This window comes from Oreochromis niloticus, linkage group LG10 (genome assembly GCF_001858045.2).
Source record: "Oreochromis niloticus isolate F11D_XX linkage group LG10, O_niloticus_UMD_NMBU, whole genome shotgun sequence".
Lineage (NCBI taxonomy): Eukaryota > Metazoa > Chordata > Actinopteri > Cichliformes > Cichlidae > Oreochromis > Oreochromis niloticus.
The window spans coordinates 21647052-21671655 of record NC_031975.2 but is presented as its reverse complement, the minus strand read 5'-3'; the positions used below and the strand labels follow the sequence as shown (position 1 = coordinate 21671655).

Here is a 24604-nt window from a genome sequence, read left to right as displayed (position 1 = left end):
CTTGTAATAATAAAACAAAGGCAGTTTTGTGAATTTACAGCCTATTTCCCCTTTTTATAATGGTGTTTTTTCCTTTAGATACTAGACTTGTACATAGCACTGCTTCAAATCTAAAAGTCAGTATCGCTAGTGCCTACCTTGACAGTCTAAATGAGTACATCTGAAAACGATGCCCTGCACATAAGGAACATACATGCTAAAAAGTATTCTATATATGATACTGTAACCACATCTCTTTCTCTTTCATTCTGTGTAGCGGTTGCATTGTTTTTGTATCTATGTAGATAAAAATAAACACCCTAGTTTGTTACCGTTGTAGGACAGTGAGAATGGAACAAGTTGTGGCTTAAATAGATCCTATCACGCATTGTTTTTTTGTCTACTGTGACACTTCCTGTTTGTTTCTTTTAACAAACTTTGTTAATGTTGCTGAGTTCACATGCAGGACATGAACCCCCTCTTATACTCCTAGGGCATAACACAACTCTTACTGCACAACACACAGCTGATGCTTTGTTGTTATATTTAATATACTAATATGCAATCAAGCACAGACTCAGGGTAGCATGGTTTTGATCATCTTTTCTCTCCATACATTTTTCTTCTTCTAAGTTAATATTGGTTTCTGTCCTAATAATTTGTGTTAGTAAAACTATGTCCAGTTGGTTAGTGATCACCAATTTTTCTGTCTGTATCTGGAAGTCCCCAATCCCACAGGATCTTAGATGGGTATTCTCAACCACCCTAAGGGCACATCCCATTTTGACCACTGGTCTTCTAGGCCATACTCTCCATGGTATGTTTCCTGTATACTATGCCCGCCAGTTGGTTATGGTGTTCCATGTATGCCATGGCTGCTACAATCTTGTATCCTGCTGTTATGTGCTGGATTGTTTCAGGGGCACCTTTGCATAGCCTGCACCTGGGGTCTTGTCTGTGTGGTAGACCCCAGACTCTATGGATCTTGTGCTTAGAAATGTTCCTGTACTACCATGATTAGTCATGATAAGCCATGATCTTCTCTTTCAGGTCAGCTGATACTTTGATCAAGTAACACTTTGTCAGTTTCTCTTGTGAAGAAAGGTAAGACTTTTTAAAGTCTTGAGGTCCTATTTAGTTTTCAATTTTATTGAGGCATGGAAGATCCTGACTTTAAATGTGGTCACACAAAATATTTAACCAAGAATTACAAATACTTATTACAAATAAGTCGTTATAAAAGCTTACTTAACACACTTTCAACACAGTCTCAATTAAACAAACGACTAGCTCATTTCACAATCTATCTGTTTCTAAATATGCACCTAATTACATTGCCATAATATCATTTACTTGATATTGTTTACCAAGTATTACATCAACTACAAACAAGTCTTAAATAACTTGTTTGTAGTTGATGTAATACTTTTTAAAAAATAGTTAATTCATATTTTATAAACTAAAAAACTTTTTGTTAAAAATGCTTGTTCATCCAGTCATTCCCTTGTCTCTGTTTTGTAAATACATGCTAGCAACATTATGTCAAGTTGAATTCCCAGTAAAAACAAGAATGGACATGATCTTGTTTCAAAAATTTTGATAACCATATCAGGCATATTTTACTATCTGATTTGGATATCTGTTTTTCTCATTTGTTCGTGGCTCGGAGTCCTTCATTTTTCTTTGCAGAAAGAATAAAAGAAAACATAACAAAGATGCTGTTGGAAAATAACTTTTTTAATAATACATTTGCAAAACTGATAATAAAGAGAGAAAATCATTTCACAAGGCTTTTGTAAAGCTGTGATACTATAAAATGATTATCCACTGTTTCTGAATACTACATGAATATTACAACAGCCCACCGTCACCATAATGACAGCAACACATTCAGGACTTTAGTAGAACTGCACGAAAATAGCTGCTTCCTCAATTCTCTCTACACAAGACAGTGAGAAGACATATATACCACCCAGCTGTCAGTGGGAAATTCACTGTCCGTTCAAGCAACAAAAAGGACCTCGTACTTTAAATATGGTGAGTACCTTTTACAGTTTTGACTGTTCCAATTGCAACATCAATTAACAAACAAACAAGCATATTTTTAAGTCTAAATTATATAAAATCCTGTCTCTGAAACTGTCTGCTAATTATGGAGATAATCCACAAATTATATTATATATATAATTTATATAATATAATATATAATTATATATGTATATTATATTATATTATTATTGCAAATATGAAAGTGTCTTTTTATACAAAAGTAAACCTGAATCTGGTTGACTGAGTATTAGGGCCACATTAAGAAAAAAATGTATTGATCATTTTGAGAATGAAGTCAAAATGTCAAGAAAAAAGTCAAAGTAGTATATTGAGAAAAAAGTTGAAAGACTAAGAAGGAAAAAAAAACATACAAATGTGGAAGAGTTGGCTGGAAAATGACCAAGGATGTATGTTATATCACAAGACACGATAAGTTGGCTGATCAATTTGTTTCAAACTCATCTACACAAGATGTTTGTAGAGATATGGCAGCTGTGGCAGCTTGTCTTGAAAAACAAGTTTTCTCCACATTTTGACTTTTTTCTTGCAATAGTATTTTGACTCTTTAATCGAAATAGAATTTCAACTTATTCTCAAAATTATCAGTAATATTTTTTTTTTTTAATGTGGCCCTAACACTTGTAGGTTGTCACTATCGTTAAGAGTTTGATTCTGCCACGACAGAAAATGATATTGACCAGCATGATCATTGCAGCTCTGACAACCGCTCCTCTGGCACAAGGTATGCTTCAACAATTACAAACTACTTTATAGTAATTTTGATGAATGAAAAACATTAAAAAAAGATATTCAAATTTCAACTCAAAAATATTTTACCATATTATTTAATAATTGGACCAATATTTAATACAGTGCTGTATTATGTACCGTCAGATAACTATGTCTTTAATACTGATACTCACGCAGCATTGCCTCAGGCATTTAAAATATAAATGACTGAACGAACTAAGAATCTGCAAAAATTAATAAATAAATAAATAACTTTCATTTGCAAATGCTGTTATTCATTTTTTTAAATTTATCCAAAGTATCTGGTTTTCAATTTAGTGAATAGTTGCTGGTATTTATAAGGTACATCACAAGTAACAAAAAATAAGAATTTTCCCTTTTTGAATTTTTAAGTTTTGAATTTTGTATTTTTCTTTTTTCTCTCTATAGGGTTTTCAGAGTGTAATCTAACTCAACCTAGATCCCATAAGTGTTTTGGAATATTGGGACAACCACTCATTTTTTACTTACCTACTAGTCTAAACACAAAGACCAGATTGGAGAAGAATACAGATATTATTTTAAACTTAGAAAATTACTCCTTACTAAATATAAATGAAGAATACAAGAGTCGTTCTACATTCTTCACAAATGGAACATTTATGCTCAGCAGTGCAACAAAAAATGATTCTGGAGAGTACACGATGGAAAAACACACATCTAATGGTTTGTTATTGCACAAAACAATTGTTGAATTGGACATACTAGGTAAGACAACAATTACTATTTTCTTCAGATAATATATGTGTAACGGCAATAATGCATATGGTATGGATTTACTGTAAAGGAGAAAATAAACAAATTACATTACAAATCTCTTGATGCATGCTCAATCATCCAGGTAAATGAATCCAAAAGAGTTGATTCTGTTCATCTGGATGTAGCGTTTTCAATGGGAGAAACATTTGAAAATGCTACGTCCAGATGAACGAAATCAGCCCTTTGGGGTACATTACAAATCGTTTTAAACGTTTCGTGCCTAGATTAAAAATGTTTGTTTTCAAACATTTGCCAGCTGCATTTTCTTTAGTGAGTTTTGAAAGTCCCTGGAAGCAGAGTTTCTATAGTATTTTTATATACATTATTTTGATTTAAGTCTACTCTTTATCTTTTTTTATACACTTATATAACCAGTTGCACAGATGACAATCGCTTTGTTGCATGGTCTCAAACCTACTTTGTGAACTGCAGCTACATTTATCAGCTAATGTCTCTAAAGAAGTAATTTGTTTAACAGTTTCTAATTGGTATCACATTTTTAAGTGACTATATATATGTTTTTCAGCCCCTGTGTCAAAACCAGCTATATCACAGACGTGCTTGTCACCAGAACAGAAGACAGTGAGCTGCTTCTCTGAAGGAGATGAAGTAGAGTTCACTTTGTCGTTGCATGATAACTCATTAATACAGACCAGACCCAAGAAAACAGACAAACACAACGTTTTAAACATTGCCATCAGCTTACATGGTCAGATGATGGGAAACTTGACATGTATTGTTCAAAACAATGTCAGCAGAGAACAAACAGTCGTCCGCCTTAGAAGCTGTACAGGTAGAGTCATGACATTTTATTTTATCTGAATATCTTTTAAAATATATATTTTTTTGGTTCGTGTATTTTGTTGTAGCTATTTGGTATATGTGTGTGCTTTGATTTATTTTACAGAAAAAAGAAAGAAAATGATCTTTCAACTCCATGGATAGCTTGCATTTTTAGTTTATAGTAGTTTACAGTATTATGCACCAAATTCAAGTATGCATCTTGAGGTTGAGGTCACTTGAGGTCATGTAGCCCTGTAAATGAGAGTGCATTATCTCAGTTCCTTAATAATGCTGTTTTTTATATCTTCTAGATACAATTTCTCACCTCTCTGTCTTGAATGTGGTTGTGGTGACAAGCATTTCTATTCTGCTTCTGGTTTTGGCCCTGCTTCTTGGTATGAAATGTTTCAATAAGACAACTAACCGCATCACTGTTAATGAAGGTAAAAGTTACATGTTCACTTAATGTTTTTGTCTTTATAAACTAGTATAAAAACCTGGACAGTTTTGTTGACATTTCTGAAAACAACAATAATTAATACAAATATTTGGAAAAAAATAGAAATTGGAAAGTGTGAATGTATGTATTGGGAATATTTACCTTATTTTACCATTCTGTATAATGTAAAAAACAACGAAACAATACTATTATCATTTAACTATGCAAGACAGTTAAAATGTCTTATTTTTTTACTTCTTTCAGTTGATGCTGAAGAGGATGTGGTCTACTCAGATGTCAGAGTGAAGCAACAAACAAACAAAACAACAACCACATCACATCAAAATGCAAAATAATTTTCTAATGAAACATGAGAAAATGAAATGACATATATTTGCTTTGTTAGCCTTATGACTAACATAGCAAATGCTTAAGGTTAAACCCTGGCTTCTCTCGTTTGCATGCAAAATATCGCTGGGTGAAATACTAACCCCAAGTTGCTCTCTGACGCATCGTAGTATGAATCTGTGTGAATTTAAAAGTGCTGTGTGTCAATGAGGGAACTTGTCTAAAGTGATGTGATAGAGTAGAAAAGTGCTGTATAAGAACCAGTACGTTTACCTTGTTTTTGTTTATTGTTTTATTTGTTTTTGTTTTTTTACTATTTTGCACTATCTACAATAGAAATGTCTTTTTTAAAAACAATACAAGTGAATAAATAAATAACACAGGACATTTTTTCTGTTTTTTGTAACAAAAACTTTCTGCTTTATATTTATGGGACAGTCTGAGCAATGAGCTAGCCAGACTTTTTCAAGCATATTATGTAGTAAAACTGAGTCATGCTGTTAAACATGCACTTCTTTTTCTTATACTTAGATATTGCATTAAATGTGCAGCAAAAGCTCTAGTGTAAATTTAGTTTGACATCACTGGTGTAAGTTATCATTAACACTGGGATAAGGGTCACAGGCGCATGTTGTCTGCCATGCTGTACAGGTACATGCCACCAGGAGACAGCAGTATCAAGTAGTTTAAGCTTCATTTAAGCTACCAGCTGGACATATTGTGTAGACTCTCAGCTTTCATTTGAGGGTATCCACATTCAAATTAGATGAAGAGTTTAAGAGTTTCAGCTTCTTAACATGTGCCAGCCTCTTTTTAAAGGGACCAAAAGTATTTGGACAATTAATTCAAAGTCATTTTCAATTAAAAAGATAAAAGGACTGGAGTTGATTTGAGGTGTGGTGCTTGCATTTGGAAGATTTTGCTGTGAACAGACAACATGTGGTCAAAGTCATCCTTAATCTGCAAAAACAGAAAAAAAAACCCATCTGAGAAATTGATACAACCAAGCCAACCAAATGAACAACACTCTTCAGGAGGTAGGTATGTATCAATATCCAAGTCTACCATAAAGAGAACACTACATGAATGTAAATATATAAGCCTCAAGAATAGAAAGGCTAGATTGGATTTGCTAAAAAAAAAAAAGAAAAAGAAAAAGATAAAAAGTGTGAAAACTTGAATGAATTCTGACGTGTTTAGAGAAATACACAGATGGCAACTCAAAATAGTCGCCTCATTCCTGACAGGACCATGACAGATACCTGGTGGATTCCTGACCAATTACTGGCTGATCCATGGCTGTAATGATATACCCCGCCTGTGACGTGTACAATGCGAACACGACTGCTAACGCCCCCAAGCTGCATTTATGAAAATCAGTGGTAATATCTTGTGCATTCACCAGGGGACGCAGTGCTAATGGAAGTTCATTCACATACACCATTCTACACGTATATCCGTGCATGTTTTTGCATTGACCAGGGTTTCTATAAATATAACAATAGAGGTTGTGCACACTGCACAAGCAAGATATGGCAGGAAACAAGTGACGCTTGCATTCTGTGGTTATTGCAGAACATGTTTCTGAACATGAAAGGATGGCACTGCAATGTGTTTTTTTAATTCAAAAATGAAAATTGAAATTTAAACACAAAATGATTATTGGTTGTTCCTGTCAGAGAACAGTGTATTTAAAACAAGATACAAAAGTGCAAGTCAGACAGAGAGCACCATGACAGCAACACCCATATATGTCCTGTCTGCTCAAATCCAGATAAATGCAGTCAAATCGATTGGGCGGTGTTTCATAATACAGATGAACAATGACTCAAAACATGCAGTCGATGGAACCCAGGCCCTTATTAAAGCAAAGAAGTGTAATATTCTTGAATAACCAAGTCAGTCACCTGACCTTAACCCAGATGAGCATACATGTCACTTGTTGATGATGAAACTTCAGAAAGAAAGGCCCACAAACAAACAGCAACTGAGAGCAGCTGCAGTAAAGACCAGGCAGAGCGTTAAAAACGAGGAAACCGAGCATCTGGTGATGCCCATGGGTTCAAGACTTCAGGCAGTCATTGCCAGCAAAGGGTTTTCAGCAAGTATTAGAAATAAACTTTTTTTTCAGTTACTTAATTTTTGCAGTTGCTTTTGAGCCCCTGAAATGAAGACATTTTGTTAAAAAATGCTTTAGTTCCTCACATTTTTACACGATATTTTTGTTCAACCCACTGAATTAAAGCTTAACGTCTGCACTTCAAATCATCTGAGTTATTTCATTTAAATATATTGTGGTAAAATTACCAAAAAAGTTGTCTCTATCCAAACATGTTCAGCCCTCAGCTGTGCTGTTAAACCGATAGGCCAAGAAATTAATTAACTGGATCAGTAAAACTGTCCTTGCACAGTTGTCACTACAGGGTTCTGTATCTAGGTGGCAGTTATAATTAGACACCAAAAAAAAAAAAAAAAAAAAAAAAAAAAAAACTGAATGAGAGGATTGTTTTGTATATTTAATCAAAAATATTTTGCACTTAAGTTGTGACTGCCTGAAACCTACAGCCCATGTGTTACATCCTTTGAGGCTGTGGGAGTGTGTGGGTGGGGTGTTTGCCCGCTCTCTCCGCCTCCTCTTCTCTTGCCACTCTTGCCCAGTCAGCAATCACCTCTCTGAGGTTATATAGGCTGGGGATGAACTGTGTGGGAGATGGCTTTTCCCCCTGTGGCTCTACATCATGCCCGTGGTGAGGAGTTAAGTGAGAAGTGCCTCCTTTATTTGTTTGGTAGTTTTTTTTTTTCCTTTGTTCCTACGACTGCTTCCTTTGTTTCTTTGGCATTATTGGTAAAATGGCGTTGCCGGCTCTTTTGGTTAAGATTATTTGTAATAAAACCATATTATGTACTAAACACCTCTGTCTGGTTTCCTTTTCATTCCGTTCTGCACCAATTTGTTACCGGTCCCCATACTCACACTCCTAGACCTCTCCGTGGGTACGTAACACCATGGAAATAACAAAATGATGTTTCCTCCCTCATGATACTGCTACTTTGCAGCCGTTCTGCATTCAGTTGTGTATTTAATGACTGGAAGGCTGGCAAAGAAAGTAGACAGGAGCACCTGGCATCTAGTGTACGGCTAAGAGAGGTGACTAAGGAAAAGGCTTAAACTGACTTGTATGTGAGGCTGGATACTGAAGGAGAAAATGCCTTGTATTAACTTGTTAAAATTGAGCATGTCCAGTAAGTTAAGGTGAGTATTTTAAGGACCACCTTCAGAGAGGAAGGCCTCAAATGGAGTGAAGATAGTGAAGAAGGAAGTGCAAAGGATCTGTAAGGAAGAGTTGAACTGTGGTTGATCCAGATTACATACCTGTGAAGATATGATACAAGATACAGTCTTGGAGAGCGGAAAGATGCAAAACAGACTGAACCATTCCCTGAAGCTGTGGGAAAGGTTTTTTTTAATTAGGTTAAGGAGGGAGGAGTTGATCAGTGAACAGCAGTATGGCTCCAAGAAGGGTCAAGAAAGAAGACTAGAGAGTCATATGTTAATGAGACAATGTTGATGGAGAAGTATAGAGATGGCCAGATGGAGTTGCACTGTGCCTGGGTGGAGAAGAAGAAGAGTGTCCAAGAACTATATGATGGTGGTGCAGGTCATGTACGAAGACAGTGAGACAGTAGTGCAGTGTGAGGAAGGAGGTCAAGGTGGGGGTGGGATTACATGAGGGATCTCTCTGAGCCGCTGAGGTGGAGGTATGCATCACTTATACTGTCATCAGGGTCTTTGGGATGCAATCTAACATCAGGGTTAAATAGATCCAACTCATAAAAAAGTTGATGCAACGCTTTTGCAATGCAATGCTTTTGTTAAATTCCTTGAGTTTAAATCTAGACTTCAGTCATATTTTGATTGTTTCTTTCAGAATCCATTGCGGTGGTGCACATAGCACAAACTAAATTAATTGCCTGTTTGTCCAAAAGATTTTGAATCTGACAGTATCTTAACATTATTGTTACAAGTCTTTCATATATAATTGTAAAATCTTTTGACTACCTAAAAAAATCGATTTCTGTTTGTCTTTCAGATAATGCTGAAGATGCCCATATGGAAAAGATATATATAAATCTTATAAAGTTTGTATCTGTCTTGTGTGAAATTTGTATGAAAAGCATACAAGAGTGAAAACAGATATAAGATCCCTTGAAAAATTATATAATGAAACTTGTATGTTTTGGATACTTACTAAAACAATATATGAAAGTAATGAGAAAGTGGCCACTTTCATGAGTAAATCATATAAGTTTTTACTATTTCTTTTCCATATGGGTGATATTATCTACTCAGATGTTAAAGTGAAACAGCGTACAAGAAAAGCAACACCATGTTCAAATCAAGATGCAAGTTAGCTTTCCCCTAATACATTCTGACCTAGCACCAGTCTTAAACCTGTTCATGCCAAGTTAGCAGTTTCAGTTAGAAGCTCTCACCAACATCTTACATATAACACTGGAGATTAAAAAAGCTGTGGTCATTAGTTTTTGTGCTTTTCTTGTGCTGTGCTTTGTATATATAGCAGATAACAGCAAAGGGGAGCTGTGCCTCTCTGAGACAACAGCAGAGTCAAGCATCAATCATCATCTCATAGCTTGAGCATTTTAGCTAATATTCACTGTGTCTGTCATGACCGTAAAAGAATGAAACTATGTGATACTAACTTAGTTGCACACGGTGAGAAAGTGCATACTATATATGCATCTTGCATAACACTGGCTTGTTTTTTTTACCATTAAGAATCATAGCAGATGACAAAATGCCCACTTATTCTATCTAACAATACAAAAAACATGAAAGATTTACTCTAGAAATAGTTGTAATTGTGCTTCTATTACAGTTTGTTATTTAAGTCATGTATTTTCAGTGCATACAGCTTTTTGCCTGCAGCTTAGAGTCTCAGTATTGTATGTATCTGTCATGGTTGGCTGTGTGGCAGGCAGGCAGGAGAGGTGGATCCAAAATGCAGGACTCAGACACGGGGAGTTCAAACTTAAAGCGCAGCTTTATTGCTGGGACAAAACCTTGAATTAACTAAACTCACCAAAAAGACAACAAAAGACGGAACAGAGGAACTAAGGTCTGAAACACTGGAAAACAAAACTGAACCTGAGCAGATGACTAAACACAAGGAACACTGGAAACAGAACACACACAGCTAGTTGAGGGTACGACGCGACACCGAGCAAGGGCAAACACAGGGCTAATATACACAGGGTAGTAACGAGGGGAATGAGACACAGAAGGGGAGCACAGCTGGGAGAAATCAGAACTGACGAGACGAGGGAGCAAAGTAGAATACACTCACAAGAGACATGGACCTTCAAACTAAAACAGGAAGTAGCACAGACGCAAACTAGACTAGGGGAGACAGAGCAACTAAGAACACAGAACAACAACAAAGACACAGAGGGGAGCTATTAAATACTCAGAGAACTAAAGAGAATACAAGAGAGCCAAACAAAGACACTAAAGAATAACCTGGGGAACAAAGGGAACTGAGATCATAATACAAAACTCAGAGACAAGAAACTCAAAACACTGGGTCACCGACCCAGGACCGTGACAGTATCAACCTGCAACTTGTGAATAAGAATGATTGTTTTCCTTTACATATATTAGTTTCTGATTAGTGGTTGTTCTGTCAATCCACATTTGCTCATTCAGAACCATATGTGAGAGATCAGATTTGTAAACGTGTAAACAAATATCGAAATTTGAACAGAGATTTGTGAATTTTTTGTCAATGCGTAAAATGTTCTCAAATATAAACGTAAATGTGTCGCCAACTCTGAAAATGCGTGCATGGAAATGAATAATTTACTGCCTGACATGACATCAAAGCACTGAAAACACATGAAAACTCATCAGTTACAGCTTCTTTCAACAGACTGTCTGTTAATATTAACCCTGTGATGAAGCATTACAGGCTCACCACCAGGGGGCGCCAGTACCAGTGAGTTTAGCCACCAGCTGCCTAGTATGCTGCAAGTGCTAGTTGCATACATATAAAGCAGACTTACATGGAGAGACTACACAGGCTGAAGGACATGTATGCTGTAAGTACATGTTTATGTCATTTTTTAGTCTAAGTATAGTGTAGCTTTGTAAAAACTGGACTATTATTGTTAATGCAACAACTGCTAGCTCAGTTTATGCTTCAGCTATCAAACACATATACCAAGTGACAGAAATGAGCTAACTGGTGGGTTCAGCACCTATCTGGGAGCAAGAGTGATGCACCTGAAACTGATAGTAAAACCTTACAGCAATGTGATGGAGATAATTTGATTCTATTCGCCTAAGACAGACAGAAAAAAATAGACTTTTTAACTAGTTTTTTTTTTTTTTAAACTCAATCTTGTAGAGTGAGAGGATGGCTGAGGAATGGAGAATTGCACTGGTACCGTTTTTTAAGAAATCTAGTAAAGTACAGAAGGATGAAGCGGATGACCCATACCATGATGATAAAGGAAAGTTTTGCAGCTAGGTTAATAAGAGAGAAAATGACGAGTGAGCAGCAGTAAAGCGTAATGCCAAGAAAGAGCACTACAGATACAGTTTACTTTCAGGGAGTTGATGGAAAAGTATAGAGACGATCAGAAGGAGCTTCACTGTGTCTTTGTGAAGTAATATCCCAAAAGTATAAACAACTCTAACTACACTAACATTATTCTATTACTTTTATACCAGATCATTTAACTAACCTTAATATATTATAATCAGATCTCTCTCCTTGGAGTTTATATGATATTGTACCTCTCTCTTTCTCACTCTGTGTGGGTGTGCTAGTACATTTTCTTTGTATTTTTAAACATAAACTTCAATCAGTCAGTGAATCTGCAACAAGTTTAAAATGGAAAGAGCTGTGGTTTTTACCTAACATAGTTTTAGCATCCCACATTAAGGTGTCAACCGATACTTGCTGTAGACCATGTTGATGAGTTCAAATTGCAGGACGTGAGAATAAAATCCCTTTAAAGGCATATAGTGCTTTATTGGTATGTTTACAGAGATTCAGAGAAGCATGCGGTATCACAGTCAGTCTAGTGAGAATATAATATGGGATTATCTGGGACATATTCCATGATTTTCCATGATTTAAAGGAACCCTCAATGCTGTCCTTTTGCATATATTTTAAAGCACACCTTATAGCATTCTCTGCTGTTACCAACAGTTTAACCTTGAGATGATTTTCTGGGCTACACTTAGTAACTGTAAGTAAAGATACTCTTTTTAAATTCCATCCATATAGCAGCTCAAAAATGCTTGATATTAAGAACGTGAAATAAAATGTCTGAATAGCATCAAAAGTAATACTCTAATTTGTCTAATTACTATAGTTACATGTTTGTATAAGTAAAGACAAGTATGATGAGACACTAAACGCTTGAGTAAGACTTAGGTGACTTTAAATACATGCTTACTCATTTCTGTCCAAACCACAAGACAAAAACAGCAGCCCAAAGCCCGTCATGCCTGCCAGTTGCAGGTAAGTAACGCTAAACTCAATTCTCAACAGAATGCAGTGAAATTACTTTACTATTTTAAAAACATTTCAAAGATCGATTGATTATGATTGTAAAAAATACTAGATAATACAAGAAAAAATGTTATGAAACCCTTTTGATTGGTCACCATAGCTTTGGTGTCCACAGTTCAAACAATATGTCATAAATCTGTTGACCAGAACAACAAAATTTAAGCTTAAAGTAGCGATTTGAAAACAGACTAAGATTTTAAAAGTAGTAATATTTTGTTTGATGGAATAGCCCTAATATGGCGTTCAAGAAAAGAAATGTGGCCTCTACCAGCGAAAAAACACATAGTAAAGAATAAAAATGTTTTTCTAAGCCAGATATTTATAATTATCAGCCATATAACAATTAATATAACAATTAAAATTATAGTTGTTGACTTATTAAAATAATGGGAAGTCTTCTACTTTGAGTATCTGACATACAGGTACAACCCACACATATGCACACAGAACTTTAACTAAAGCAAGAAGCAGCATTGTTGATTAATGTCAGAGAATGACTCCCGTTAATTCATAATGGGTTCACACGATCATCCATAGAATCTGACATAAAGCTTGGTAACTGCTCTCATGGGATTAGCTGTAGCACAGGTCATCTCCTAATTGGAACATTGGTGAATGCTCCAATCTGCAGAGTATCATTGGGCAAGATACTGAACCCCGAGTTTCTCCCAATGTGTTTGTCAGAGTTTGAATGTGTGTGCAACTGTAAGATAGTAAGATCGAAAAATTGTGTGTGTATGAGACATGTTGTAAAGTTCTTTGAGTGCTCAAGTGGAAAAGTGCTATATAAAAACGAGTTTTTTAAATATCTACATTGAGTCTAGTGCTCTGGTTGTGCTGAAGGCAAATAATGTCTTCCTCGATTTTCTTCATGAAAGGGAAAAAAGACTAGAAATATACCATCCAGGTGCCAGTGGTGAATTCACATGCCAGAGAGTAAGAAGTGATCTTCTTTTAAATGTGGTGAGTGACTGTTGTCATGGCGACATTAGTTAAAAAGCACGCAAATGTCTAGTATGTCAATAGTTGTTGCATTATTTTCCAAAGTAAGAATAGTTTCTATTTATCCATCATGTAGATAATCCACACATTTGGTAGTACACTACACATGCAAAATAATCTGATTCTGTCCAAACAGAAGATGATTTTGATCTACATGATCATCGCAGCTCCAGCAATGACCGCTGTGGCACAAGGTACACTTCAACTATTAAACACTACATGGAAGAACAAAATAAATCTACAATGTTAAGTCATTATTAACCTCCTAAGACCCAAACTCTTTCATGGCATGCATTTTTAATTTCTCTTTGCTATTTGGGCTGATTGGGACCTGATGAATGTAAAAACAAAGAATAACCAGATTTTTATTTTTTACCTGATTTTTTTTTTTTTGACTAAAATGAGATCCACATATGAGCACATTTGTTTTAAATTTTAATAGAACAGTGGCAGTATAATGTAAGTGGATATCAGGCCTTGTAGAGTAAAATTCAGTATTTTGGTCTAGAAAACCCAAATGTTGAATGATGTCCACATATGTGGACCCCAGGTCCTAGGAGGTTAAAGCTTTTAAATGTTTTTTCTTATGATTTAATGTTTAGTCTGATGAGAGAACATTTCTGTTTGATATAGTGCTGTACAACATTACATCAGATAACAGTGTCATTAATACTATTACTCAAATTACATTCACATGGATTTTGTCAGTAACTATTAATCGGTTACATAAATACAAAGTTTATGGTTTTCTGTTTAGTGCAAATACATGATAGTTATTAATTTCCCTCTTTGTATACATTTGTTTATTTATTTTCTTAACAGGGTCTTCAGAATGCAATCTAACTGAACCTGGACCCCAGACGTGTTTTGGAGTTTTAGGAGAACCACTTGTTTTTTACATACCTAACAAGCCACATATAAAGACAAGCTTGAAAAAGAGTACAGATAACATTTTAACCTTAAAAAATGATACATTAATTAGTCTCAATGAAAAATACAAGAATCGTACTATATTCTTCACAAATGGAACATTGAAGCTCAACAAAGCAACAAAAAATGACTCTGGAGCGTACAGGATGGAAACACACAATTCTACTGACGGTGTGTTATTGCACACAGTTAACATCCATCTACATATACTAGGTAAGACCAACAACTTATTGACTTATTGAATAACATCTGTGTAATAACAATGTACACGTCAAAATGTGGTTTAGAGCTAAAATCAGAAAAAGCAGGTAGTTACATGAACAGTTTATAGATTGTATTTACCGTTGTTCTTATTGCTGGTTATATATTATAAGAGAGTTATCAAATTATCATTCATTTTGTGGACACATTTTACATAAGTAAGCTATAAGTAAGCACTTACATAAAGCCTGTATTGATATGTATTTACACTTCTTAGCGTAGCAGTGAACGTCATATTACAGTTGATACTGTGTCTATATGTGACTGTTTGTCTTTCAGCTCCTGTGTCAGAACCAGCTGTTACACAGATGTGTTTGTCACCAAACCAGATGACAGTCAGCTGTTTCTCTGAAGGAGCGGAAGTAAAGTTTATTTTGTCTTTGGATGATAAGACAAACTTACAGCCTACAGGCAACGGTATAGAAAACCACAACATTTCAAATGTTACTATCAACTTACCTGGTCAACTGATGGGAAACCTGACATGTGTTGCTCAAAACAATGTCAGCAGAAAACAAACTATCACCCACCTTACAAGCTGTACAGGTAGTGTGCTTCAAATATTTTGGTACAAAATATATGTAATAGAAATGCACATGTTAAATGTATTGTAAAGCAATAATATATATTTGGATAATCAAAGACGTTAATAACCTGTAACTATCTTTAAAAGCAGCATAGATCTGTTTTAAAAGATTATCTATGTTGACAAAGTGTCCTGAAGATCATAAAATTCGCAAGCTACAGTTTTTTTTAAAACTTTAATGATTTAGCAGGTACCACTAAAAACAGAGTTTCTGTAGCCATATATGATAGTTTGCAGAGCTGGCAATGGATGCTAAATTGCAATTCGTACTGTATACATATGTGACCACATGTTTGTCTTTCAGCTCCTGTGTCAAAACCAGCTGTATCTCAGATGTGTTTGTCACCAGAACAAAGGACAGTCAGCTGCTCCTCTGAAGGAGATGAAGTAGAGTTCATCTTCTTATTAGATGATAACGTGTTGATCAAAACCCAACCCAACATTTCAGAAAACCACAACATTTCAAATGTTACAATCAGCTTACATGGTCAGCTGCTGGGAAAGTTGATGTGTATCGTCCAAAACAATATAAGCAGAGAACAAACCATCATCCACCTTATAAGATGTGCAGGTAATATAAAAAAAATGTTCTACTTAGATATTCATTTCTTTTATATTTTTAATTATTTTGTTTAGTTTATGTATTCATAGGCATTGTTCGAATTAAGTTATTTATTTGAGTTAAAAAAAAAATCAATCTTACTTATAGATACTGAAATATAAATTGCAAGTGACTTGAGGCGATTATATCCCATTTAACTCAGTCCATTCTTCTTAATGTTTCAATTTCTAGGTAATATTTCTGACCACTGTGTTGTGACTGTGGCTGTGGTAGGAAGCATTGCCATTCTACTCATTCTGGCTGTGTTTCTTGGTATTCGGAAATTCCAAAAGACAACTGGCATTATGACTGTTAATGAAGGTAATATTTTAAATTAACTATATTGTTGCTATCAATTTTGTCTCAGTGAGTACCACACATGAATGTATGCCAAATTGTTATAAAACCTTTACAGTAAGCGCCATTATTTGTATTGCTTCTGTACAGGACCACAAGGGATTTTAAGTAAAATATTCAATATGTGATTGAAATGCTGACTTTCACCTTTAATTCAATTAGTTTTACAAAACTTTTTATTAAATATTTAGTAATTACAGTCATTTTTCTCCTCAGCTGTAAAAGCCTGATGGGTTATTGTTGTCATCCTGACAACGGTGGGCAGGTGGGTGACATGGACACCCAAGTTTATCAATGTGATAACTTGAGAATAAAGCAATGTAGGAGTTTCAAATTGATATCTTTCGTGTATCTACAAAAAAATCATAACTTTTGAGAACAAAGTGAAATGGGATTTTGAAAGTTATAACATCGGTCTATCTACCTTGACGCTGAGGGTACCACTGGCCAGTGGAGGTATTTTTTTTCCAGTCTCTCATTTTCAGAGGATCAAAATTTACTAGAAAACTAACATGATTTAAAGTGTAAGGATCAGTTTTACACTTCAGTCTTGCAGTAAGACTGCCTTCAACCCATAAACATTACCATGGTATTTTCTTTCCTTGTGATGCTCTTCCAGGACTGCACTGCAGGACCACCTTCTGTTGCTGCTAGTTTGCAGGCTATCAGCCAATTATGTATAAAGTGGCTGACTGGTCATTGAATAATATCCCATCTCTTTGCCTTAAGACAATCTTGGGCTTCTTTTGTAGTATGTTATGGGTCATTATCTATTTGCAATGTGAAGCACTGCCCAATCAGTTATGTAGTATTTGACAGAAACTGATCAGAGAAAATAGCCGTTTGCTTCAGGATTCATCATGTACTTCTACCAGCAGTCACATCATCAATAAGCACGATCGACCCAGTTCCACTGGTGGCCATTTGCCCGTAACATTACTTTCACCTAGTCATACAGTGTGGTATGCTTGAGCTCATGAGCAATTTCACTCCTTTTCCATACTTTTCTCCTCCCTTCTGATACAAGTTAATATTGGTTTCATATGTCCAGAAAATTTCTTTCAGAAATGTGCCGGCTCTTTTGAGATCAAACCTCGCCTTACTCTGCTTGAGTGTAACCAGTGGTTTTCAGCTTGTTATGAACTTGTTATGTTATGTATTTCCACTCAGGAAGGTTGATTCCTGAATGGTCTTGATTGTAGACCTTGACCGTGATACAATCATCTCTTTATGTTCTTGATTTCTTTAGATATTGTGGAGTTCATGAGGTGTTGTGTAGGTAGTGTGTTAGGGATCATATGTGGATAAATGGTAGTGGCAAAAAGGATGAAAATAACTGGAGTAAATATATACACTATATTGCCAAAACTATTTACTCACTCATCCACATAATAGAATTTAGGTGTTCGAGTCACTTCCATGGTCACAGGTGTATAAAATCAAACACCTAGCCATGACGACTGCTTATATAAACATTTTTGAAAGATTAGGTCTCTCCCAGAAGCTCTCAGGAATTCCAGCATGGTACCGTGATAGGATGCCACCTGTGCAAAAAGTTCAGTCATGAAATTTCCTCACCACTAAATATTCCACAGTCCACTGATAGTGGTATTATAAGAAATTGGAAGTGAATGCTGTGGGGCACAGTACTCAGAGGCCCCAACTTTCTGCAGAGTCAGTCACTACAGACCTCCAAACATTATGTGGCCTTTAGCTTAGCTCAGGAAAAGTGCATAGAGAGCTTCATGGAATGGGTTTCCAAGCCTTACCCCCCCAGTGCAAAGTGTTGATGCAAAGTGTTGCAAGCAGTTGTGTAAAGCACACCACCATTGAACTCTAGAGCGTGGACGTGTTCTTTGGAGTGACACATCACAGATGGGATCAAGGTGGGGTCAGAGAATATCTCTTGGATAGAAGAAGAATGGTGTATTTGAGATGGCACTGCAGCTCAACCTTATACGTTTTTAAGAATATAAAGTTGATGTTGTTTTGCCACTCCTCAATGTTTTGCCATCTCTCTGGTTTATTTCTGTGCTTTTTCCACATAATGATGGCCTCCTTTACTTATACTGACATCTACTTGAGCATTATATTTAAAATTACATCAAAAGCTATAAAATACAAATTTAGAGCTTTGTTATGACTTTAGATATGATGTCTGCTTCATTTTTCCGGAAATAAAAAGGAAACAGAACTTGGTAATGATGCTACTTTTCCATCCATTGTGTGATTCATTGATTAGAGGCTTTGTAATTAATCTTGATTAATCGCATTTAATCGCACAAGAAAATTTGCCCCAAGGCGCCAATTTTTTTTTCATTTAAAAGGGTTTTATTGGGTGACAGAATCAAATAATAGACATGGACATTAATATTGTAAACTCCACCTCTTTTAATTTCTGGAAAGAAAAAATAGGGTTTAAACTGCATTTCAATTCAAAACAGAAGAACAAAAAATAATATCCCTGGCCAAAATTGGGCAGACTTAAAAAGAAAGTGCTATTTTAAGTGGTTTATGTAGATTTTCAAAGTGGTATTGTCTTTAAATAATAATAATAATAATAAAAATTTAAACATAAAGTGCAGTTTTTCTTATTAAAAAAATAAGGTAGAAACATGTGACCTGCAAGTGAGAACAGTCTCTCACATGGGACAGAAGTGGCAGGATACTTGTGGGCCAGGACACACAGCTGTGGGTGTGTCCCTGCTCGACTGGACCACCACTGCAGCAGGCAGTCTTTCTGTCGCTGATGGTGGATTCTGCTCTGTACAGACTCAGGGCCCTGTTACTCAGGGCTTCTTCATCTGAATCAGAGTCTGAAGACAATGAAGAGAGGAGGAGGCACTTTGTCTTTGCTGGCTCCTTTGTGGTGGCATCTTTACACTGCTCCTGCAGCAGGGCCTCAAGGCTGCTCCAAACTTCTCGCTCTCCCCTTGCAAGACACTTGAAATCCTTAAAGCATGGGTCAAGCACAGTAGCTATCTCGAGCCACTGATGGTTGAGTGTAGCTACACGTTGGGATAGGTCCTTTGTGAAGGCAGTCTTAAATTTCACCATGTAGTTTGAGTCATCATTGGAGACCTCCATGGTGTGATGCAGGTGGCAGAAAGCAGGTAAAACCACTGAACATGAGACATATGTCTCACCTCCAAGAAGCTCTGTTACAAATCTGTAGTAGACAGTTCAAGAAAGTAATTATTAATCTTTTTGAAGAAACAGTAACAATAAGTTAAAAAATAGTTTTAATTACCTGCATGGCTCAAGAACAGTCGCCAGCTTTTGGAGGTTTATCAGCTCTGATGGAGTTAAAATCACTAGCTTGTGCTTTTGTTTGTCTAAAGAAGCAAAAACAACCTCTTGATTTTTTAGTAGACAAGAAACCATATCCAGCACAGAATTCCACCCTGTGGAACATCCTGTATGAGTGGCTCTTTCTGTTGCCCCAGTCTTGTTTGCTCCTGGTGTAGTTCCTCCACATTAGCAGGGCTGTCTGTAATGCATCTAATTTTGTTTGCCTTTCAGTGTCATAAAGCTGTTGAATTTTACTTGAAATAGTCTTCAAGTAAAAGTAGTTGGAAAGCTGGATCACCTGACGCTAACTGTAGCACATTTTCTAACCCCCATCTTCTACCACTGATAGTGGTCTACAGTCCAGAGCAATCCATTTTGCGAGAGAACTTGTCCGATGTTGACTTACTAATTTTGGTCCTGAAGCCAGTCATTTCATCAAGTTTAGGCTGTTGTTGGTACTCAAACTGACACTGCTGGAGCTAGCAGCTCCCACAGTTTCTGTGCTCACTGCAACATATTTTGCATTTAGATGGTACTGAAAGGTTGAAGTGCTTCAGTGGTATCCAAACTCCTTTTTGCACAGTTTGCATAAAACCACGCTTTTTTCAAGGCTTCCATCAGGTAGTCTTTTGAAATGAAATTTGCCTCCGATCAGTCCTAGCAACACGCTTTCTTCTGATTCTTTGTAGCTCTGATGTGTGCATCAGTGTAATTGTTATACCAGGAAATCCAACATTGACAAAAGTTCCTCTTTGCTTGGAATGCAAAGTGTGATTAAATGCGTTCCCCCCCCCTTTTTTTTCTAATTAATTAATCGCAATTATTGGGTCAAATTGCCACCCCTAATAATTATCCAATTTTGGGCCTAATGCCTTAAATTAAAGGTAATTAAAACTAAAGTCTTTATTTCAATCACAGTTTTTTGTTTGATTTAAAATCCACTGTGGTGATGTACAGAGCCAAAGCTACAAATATTGTGTCATTGTGAATGTTTGTGAAAACTTTCTTGCTACAAGTTTTTGATGTACAATATTAATCTCCTTTGATTACACAAGACACAGATTTATCTTTCTACTTCTTTCAGACGATCCTGAAGAGGATGTTGTCTACTCAGATGTTAGACTGAAGCAGGATGGAAGAGAAACAAGAGAAGCACCACCGATTTCAAATCAAGATGAAAGTTAACGTTGACTTTCGGTCAAGTAGCTAATAAAACTATGCCAGGTTAGCAGTTCCAGCTGTGCAGTTAATGTAAAGGTAAACATATTGTTGGGTCTAAACTTAGACCCCGCTGTATCCAGGACTTATTCCCGTGAAAGAAAAACAAGGCAACAGCGTTCGATCGTTTACTTGCGCAAGGGAGGCCTCGTCGGTATCTTAGCTCATCACGAATGACCCCGATGATGGCCTCCTCTCACTGCCTTTTATTGAGAGACAGTTCACACAAAACACAGCAAAGCAACGCCCACATGGTTCTAAGGCATTGTGTGTATATGTGTGAACTTTTGTATGTAAGTAAGAATGTGTGTGTGTGTGTGTGTGTGTGTGTGAGACCTCCTGCTGGGCAGGAAGCTTACATCAAAAAGACCTTCACAAGGATGTTGCCTGTAATAAAAGACTACAGCCTCCTACACAGAACCCCGAGAATCTGGGGAGGGGGACAGTGAAATTCCTTTTGTAGAGATGGTAAGCATAAAAATGACAAACATTTAACAATTCACTCTAACACATATTTTACAAGTACTCACTGGATTACTTTAATTTTGAAGATAATTTTGAAGAAAACATAAAGGGATAAAAAAGGTATTTAGAAGGCATTTAATATAATGAGATATTAAATTAAATTAAATACTTAATACTTAATATTCAAACTACATTTTATTTGACATAATTTAAATAAACTACAACAACCCTGTAAAAGTTCTAACCAACATTTTACATTTAACCTTGGAGATTGAATAAAAGGCTTTGGTCAGTGATGGTGCTTTCCTTGTGTTGTGTTAAGCAGACGTGGGCTGTGCCTCTTGTTTGAGATAAAAACACAGTGAAACATCATGGTTACTTTTTTCTGTGCCGTCATGACATTAAAACCACAAACTATATCCTGTATTCACTGAGCTGCTAAACCTCTAAACCATGTGACATTACCTAAGCTGCACAGACATCATTGAGAAAGAAAAAAACTGTATAATGCATAAAACACTGGCTTGTTTGTTCACAACTGATGATCATAGTAGAGACTTAAGAGATCTAAGATCATGAAAAGAAGGTTTTAATTTTTTTGAAGACATTTTACCTCTCATCAGGTGGAAAGTCCCAGTTATCTAACCCCTAGTAGGGGCTGTCCCTTAGGAGGTGATCATTGACCCACTATTAATCATCTGCGACATGACATTCGCCATGGTGTGTAAAAAGGCATGGGCCATTACCACTAAAGGTTTTGGATGAAACCACTGTAAGACCTTTACCCTATCATGTGACCTATTGAGGGATCTCAGGACTGCGTTGTGGGTAGCTGACAGTTGGTGTCATAAGCTGCTCGCTCTGTTCGAAGGTGGTTGTTCACAGTGGAAATAGATGGTCTCTTTTGCTCCTCTTTCAAACCAACCATCTGTCTTCTCAGTCCAAAATGTGAACATTGGCATCCCTGAAAGAGTGACTTTGTCCTTTAGGTGCAGATGTACAGCTGAGTCTTGTCCTGTCGAGGTGGCTCTTCTATGTTGTGTCATGTATTTGTCGAGTGGCTATGCTGTTTCTGTGCAGTGTAGAGCTCACTGCACTGCACAGCATATGCTTTGTTGTTTGGCTTGAGTTTTGGATGACTGAGAACCAACAGAGACATCAAGCAGCAATACAAAAACATGAAGGGCACAAACTCCCCTGCAGGCAATTCTTCTAAGCAGTATTTTAATGCAAAGTGTGATTAATATAAATATCTTGTGTAAGGTGTGAAATGTGTGACAAAAGTGTTGACATGTCTGAAAAAGTCAGTAAATGGACTTTGTGAGACACGTATAACTGTGTGTGTTTGGTCGGCAACCTGGTGATGCAATTCAAATTTCATTTTTTTTCAAATGCAATGACAATAAATGCAATAAATGAAGCTTGTTGACCAACATTTAGAATTACAGTAATATTTGTCAGGTTTTGTGATCCCATGCCATTTTTTTAAGTACAATAAAATCTGCGCTCTCCTCATGTTTTACAGAAATCTGTCTCAAAGTGTTACATTTATTCTCTGTATGTATCTCAGTCACACAAACCATTATGTTTAAGTCAAGCATAACGTAGAAAGGGACAACGCTGTAATAACCTCACATGAAACAAGAATTGGTGTTTTATTTTGGTGTTTCGCTTTACATGTATTATTTGGTGATTAGTGATAATTCTGTGATGAACTAGTAAAAGCTGTAACCTTTAGTAGTAAATGGAAAAACGCATAGTATCAGCACTCATCACATGGTGGAGCCAAAGTTTTTACAGTTAACTAAAAGCAATAAAATGCAGAGCATGTGATCTGCAAGATCTTGTGAAATTCACTCAGATTTAAAAGTGTGCCATGATTTGTAAATGTGGAGACAAATCTGTAACTATGTGCACAGAAATGGGTGATTTTCTGAAGCTGCTGAGAAAAAAGACAAGCCATCACTTGCAGCTGTCACATTTTACATGTGATTTTTGTTTCACTCCTGCTGTGGTAGCAAATGTTTATACATAAATGTGTGTGAACAGACTTTTCTCTATCTTTTGACATAAATCCTGAGACGAAGATCACAGGTTCATGCTGTCTCCCATGCAGTACTTCAGAACATACATGTTAGTGCGTCTGTAGCAGAGACACTAAAAAAAGAAAGAGTTGTGGCTTTAATCTAATGTGGTTTTCACACCAGGGTGTTAACTTTGCTTCTTTTCACAAACTTTTGTGGTGCAGACTATATTGACAAATGTACATTGCAGGACATAAAAAAGCAAAATAAACAGTTAACATTAATCCTGTGATGGTAAATGGTAAAAGGCCTGTATTTGTATAGCGCTTTTCTAGTCCCTAAGGACCCCAAAGCGCTTTACACAACCAGTCATCCACCCATTCACACACTGGTGATGGCAAGCTACATTGTAGCCACAGCCACCCTGGGGCACACTGACAGAGGCGAGGCTGCCGGACACTGGCGCCACCAGGCCCTCTGACCACCACCAGTAGGTGATGGGTGAAGTGTCTTGCCCAAGGACACAACGACCGAGACTGTCCAAGCCGGGGGCTCGAACGGCAACCTTCCGATTACAAGGCGAACTCCCAACTCTTGAGTCACAATCGTCCCACATGATGAAGAGCACAGGTTCAGGCTGTCTGCCACGCTGTTCTTCAGTATATATCACCAGGTCCTGGCAGTAACAGTGACTTAAGCCTATTTTAAGACATCCGCTACCCAGTGCAGTTGGTGTCAGGCAGACACAGACAGACATGCTACAAAGGATAAATCATATGGTATTCAATTTTTAGGTGTGTTCATAAGTATCCAGTGGTATATCTTTGTTTAAAAAACAAACAAACAAATAAAAAGTCCTCAAAATAATATTCTTAACACAACTGTAACAGGAGCATCTGGATTCAGTATCTAGCAGTCAGCTATAGTGATAGATAGTCTAAGGAGCTTGGAAAGAAAAGCGTCTGGACGTTTCACCTCGCATTCGAGAAGCTTCTTCAGTTCTAAGGTCAAATGGTGGAGAGTCTCAGATAAATGCAATAGTAACAGAATGTGACTACACCATATTTACGTTCCTTGTGTTACTTCTTTCAGATGTTGCTGCAGATAACATTTTTAACTCC

The 24604-nt window shown here is 36.5% G+C and overlaps 1 protein-coding gene and 2 long non-coding RNA genes across 3 annotated transcripts; all 3 read left to right on the top strand.

Moving 5' to 3' along the window:
* Nucleotides 1-1814: 1814 nt before the first annotated feature.
* Nucleotides 1815-3602, top strand: LOC112848022 (uncharacterized). The gene is made up of 3 exons (XR_003221893.1): nucleotides 1815-2016; nucleotides 2713-2770; nucleotides 3208-3602. It is a non-coding gene; the product is annotated as an uncharacterized LOC112848022 (long non-coding RNA).
* Nucleotides 3603-3860: 258 nt separating this feature from the next.
* On the top strand, nucleotides 3861-5398 carry LOC109203889 (uncharacterized). The gene is made up of 3 exons (XR_002063554.2): nucleotides 3861-4369; nucleotides 4671-4802; nucleotides 5063-5398. It is a non-coding gene; the product is annotated as an uncharacterized LOC109203889 (long non-coding RNA).
* Nucleotides 5399-11166: 5768 nt separating this feature from the next.
* Nucleotides 11167-23315, top strand: LOC112848021 (uncharacterized). The gene is made up of 8 exons (XM_025910784.1): nucleotides 11167-11263; nucleotides 13887-13944; nucleotides 14573-14893; nucleotides 15221-15487; nucleotides 15832-16098; nucleotides 16321-16449; nucleotides 20861-21039; nucleotides 21506-23315. The coding sequence occupies exons 1-7, from the start codon at nucleotides 11228-11230 to the stop codon at nucleotides 20959-20961; spliced, it is 1179 nt and encodes a 392-aa protein (XP_025766569.1). The 5' UTR covers nucleotides 11167-11227; the 3' UTR covers nucleotides 20962-21039; nucleotides 21506-23315.
* The last annotated feature ends 1289 nt before the right edge of the window (nucleotides 23316-24604 follow it).

What these genes read in the sequence shown, in the direction of transcription:
- LOC112848021 (XM_025910784.1), top strand. Translation starts at nt 11,228, where the DNA reads ATGGAGAGACTACACAGGCTGAAGGACATGTATGCT. An exon ending in CCACCTTATAAGATGTGCAG is followed by an intron (nt 16,099 to 16,320) that starts GTAATATAAAAA and finishes TTCAATTTCTAG; the next exon opens with GTAATATTTCTGACCACTGT. An exon ending in CATTATGACTGTTAATGAAG is followed by an intron (nt 16,450 to 20,860) that starts GTAATATTTTAA and finishes TACTTCTTTCAG; the next exon opens with ACGATCCTGAAGAGGATGTT.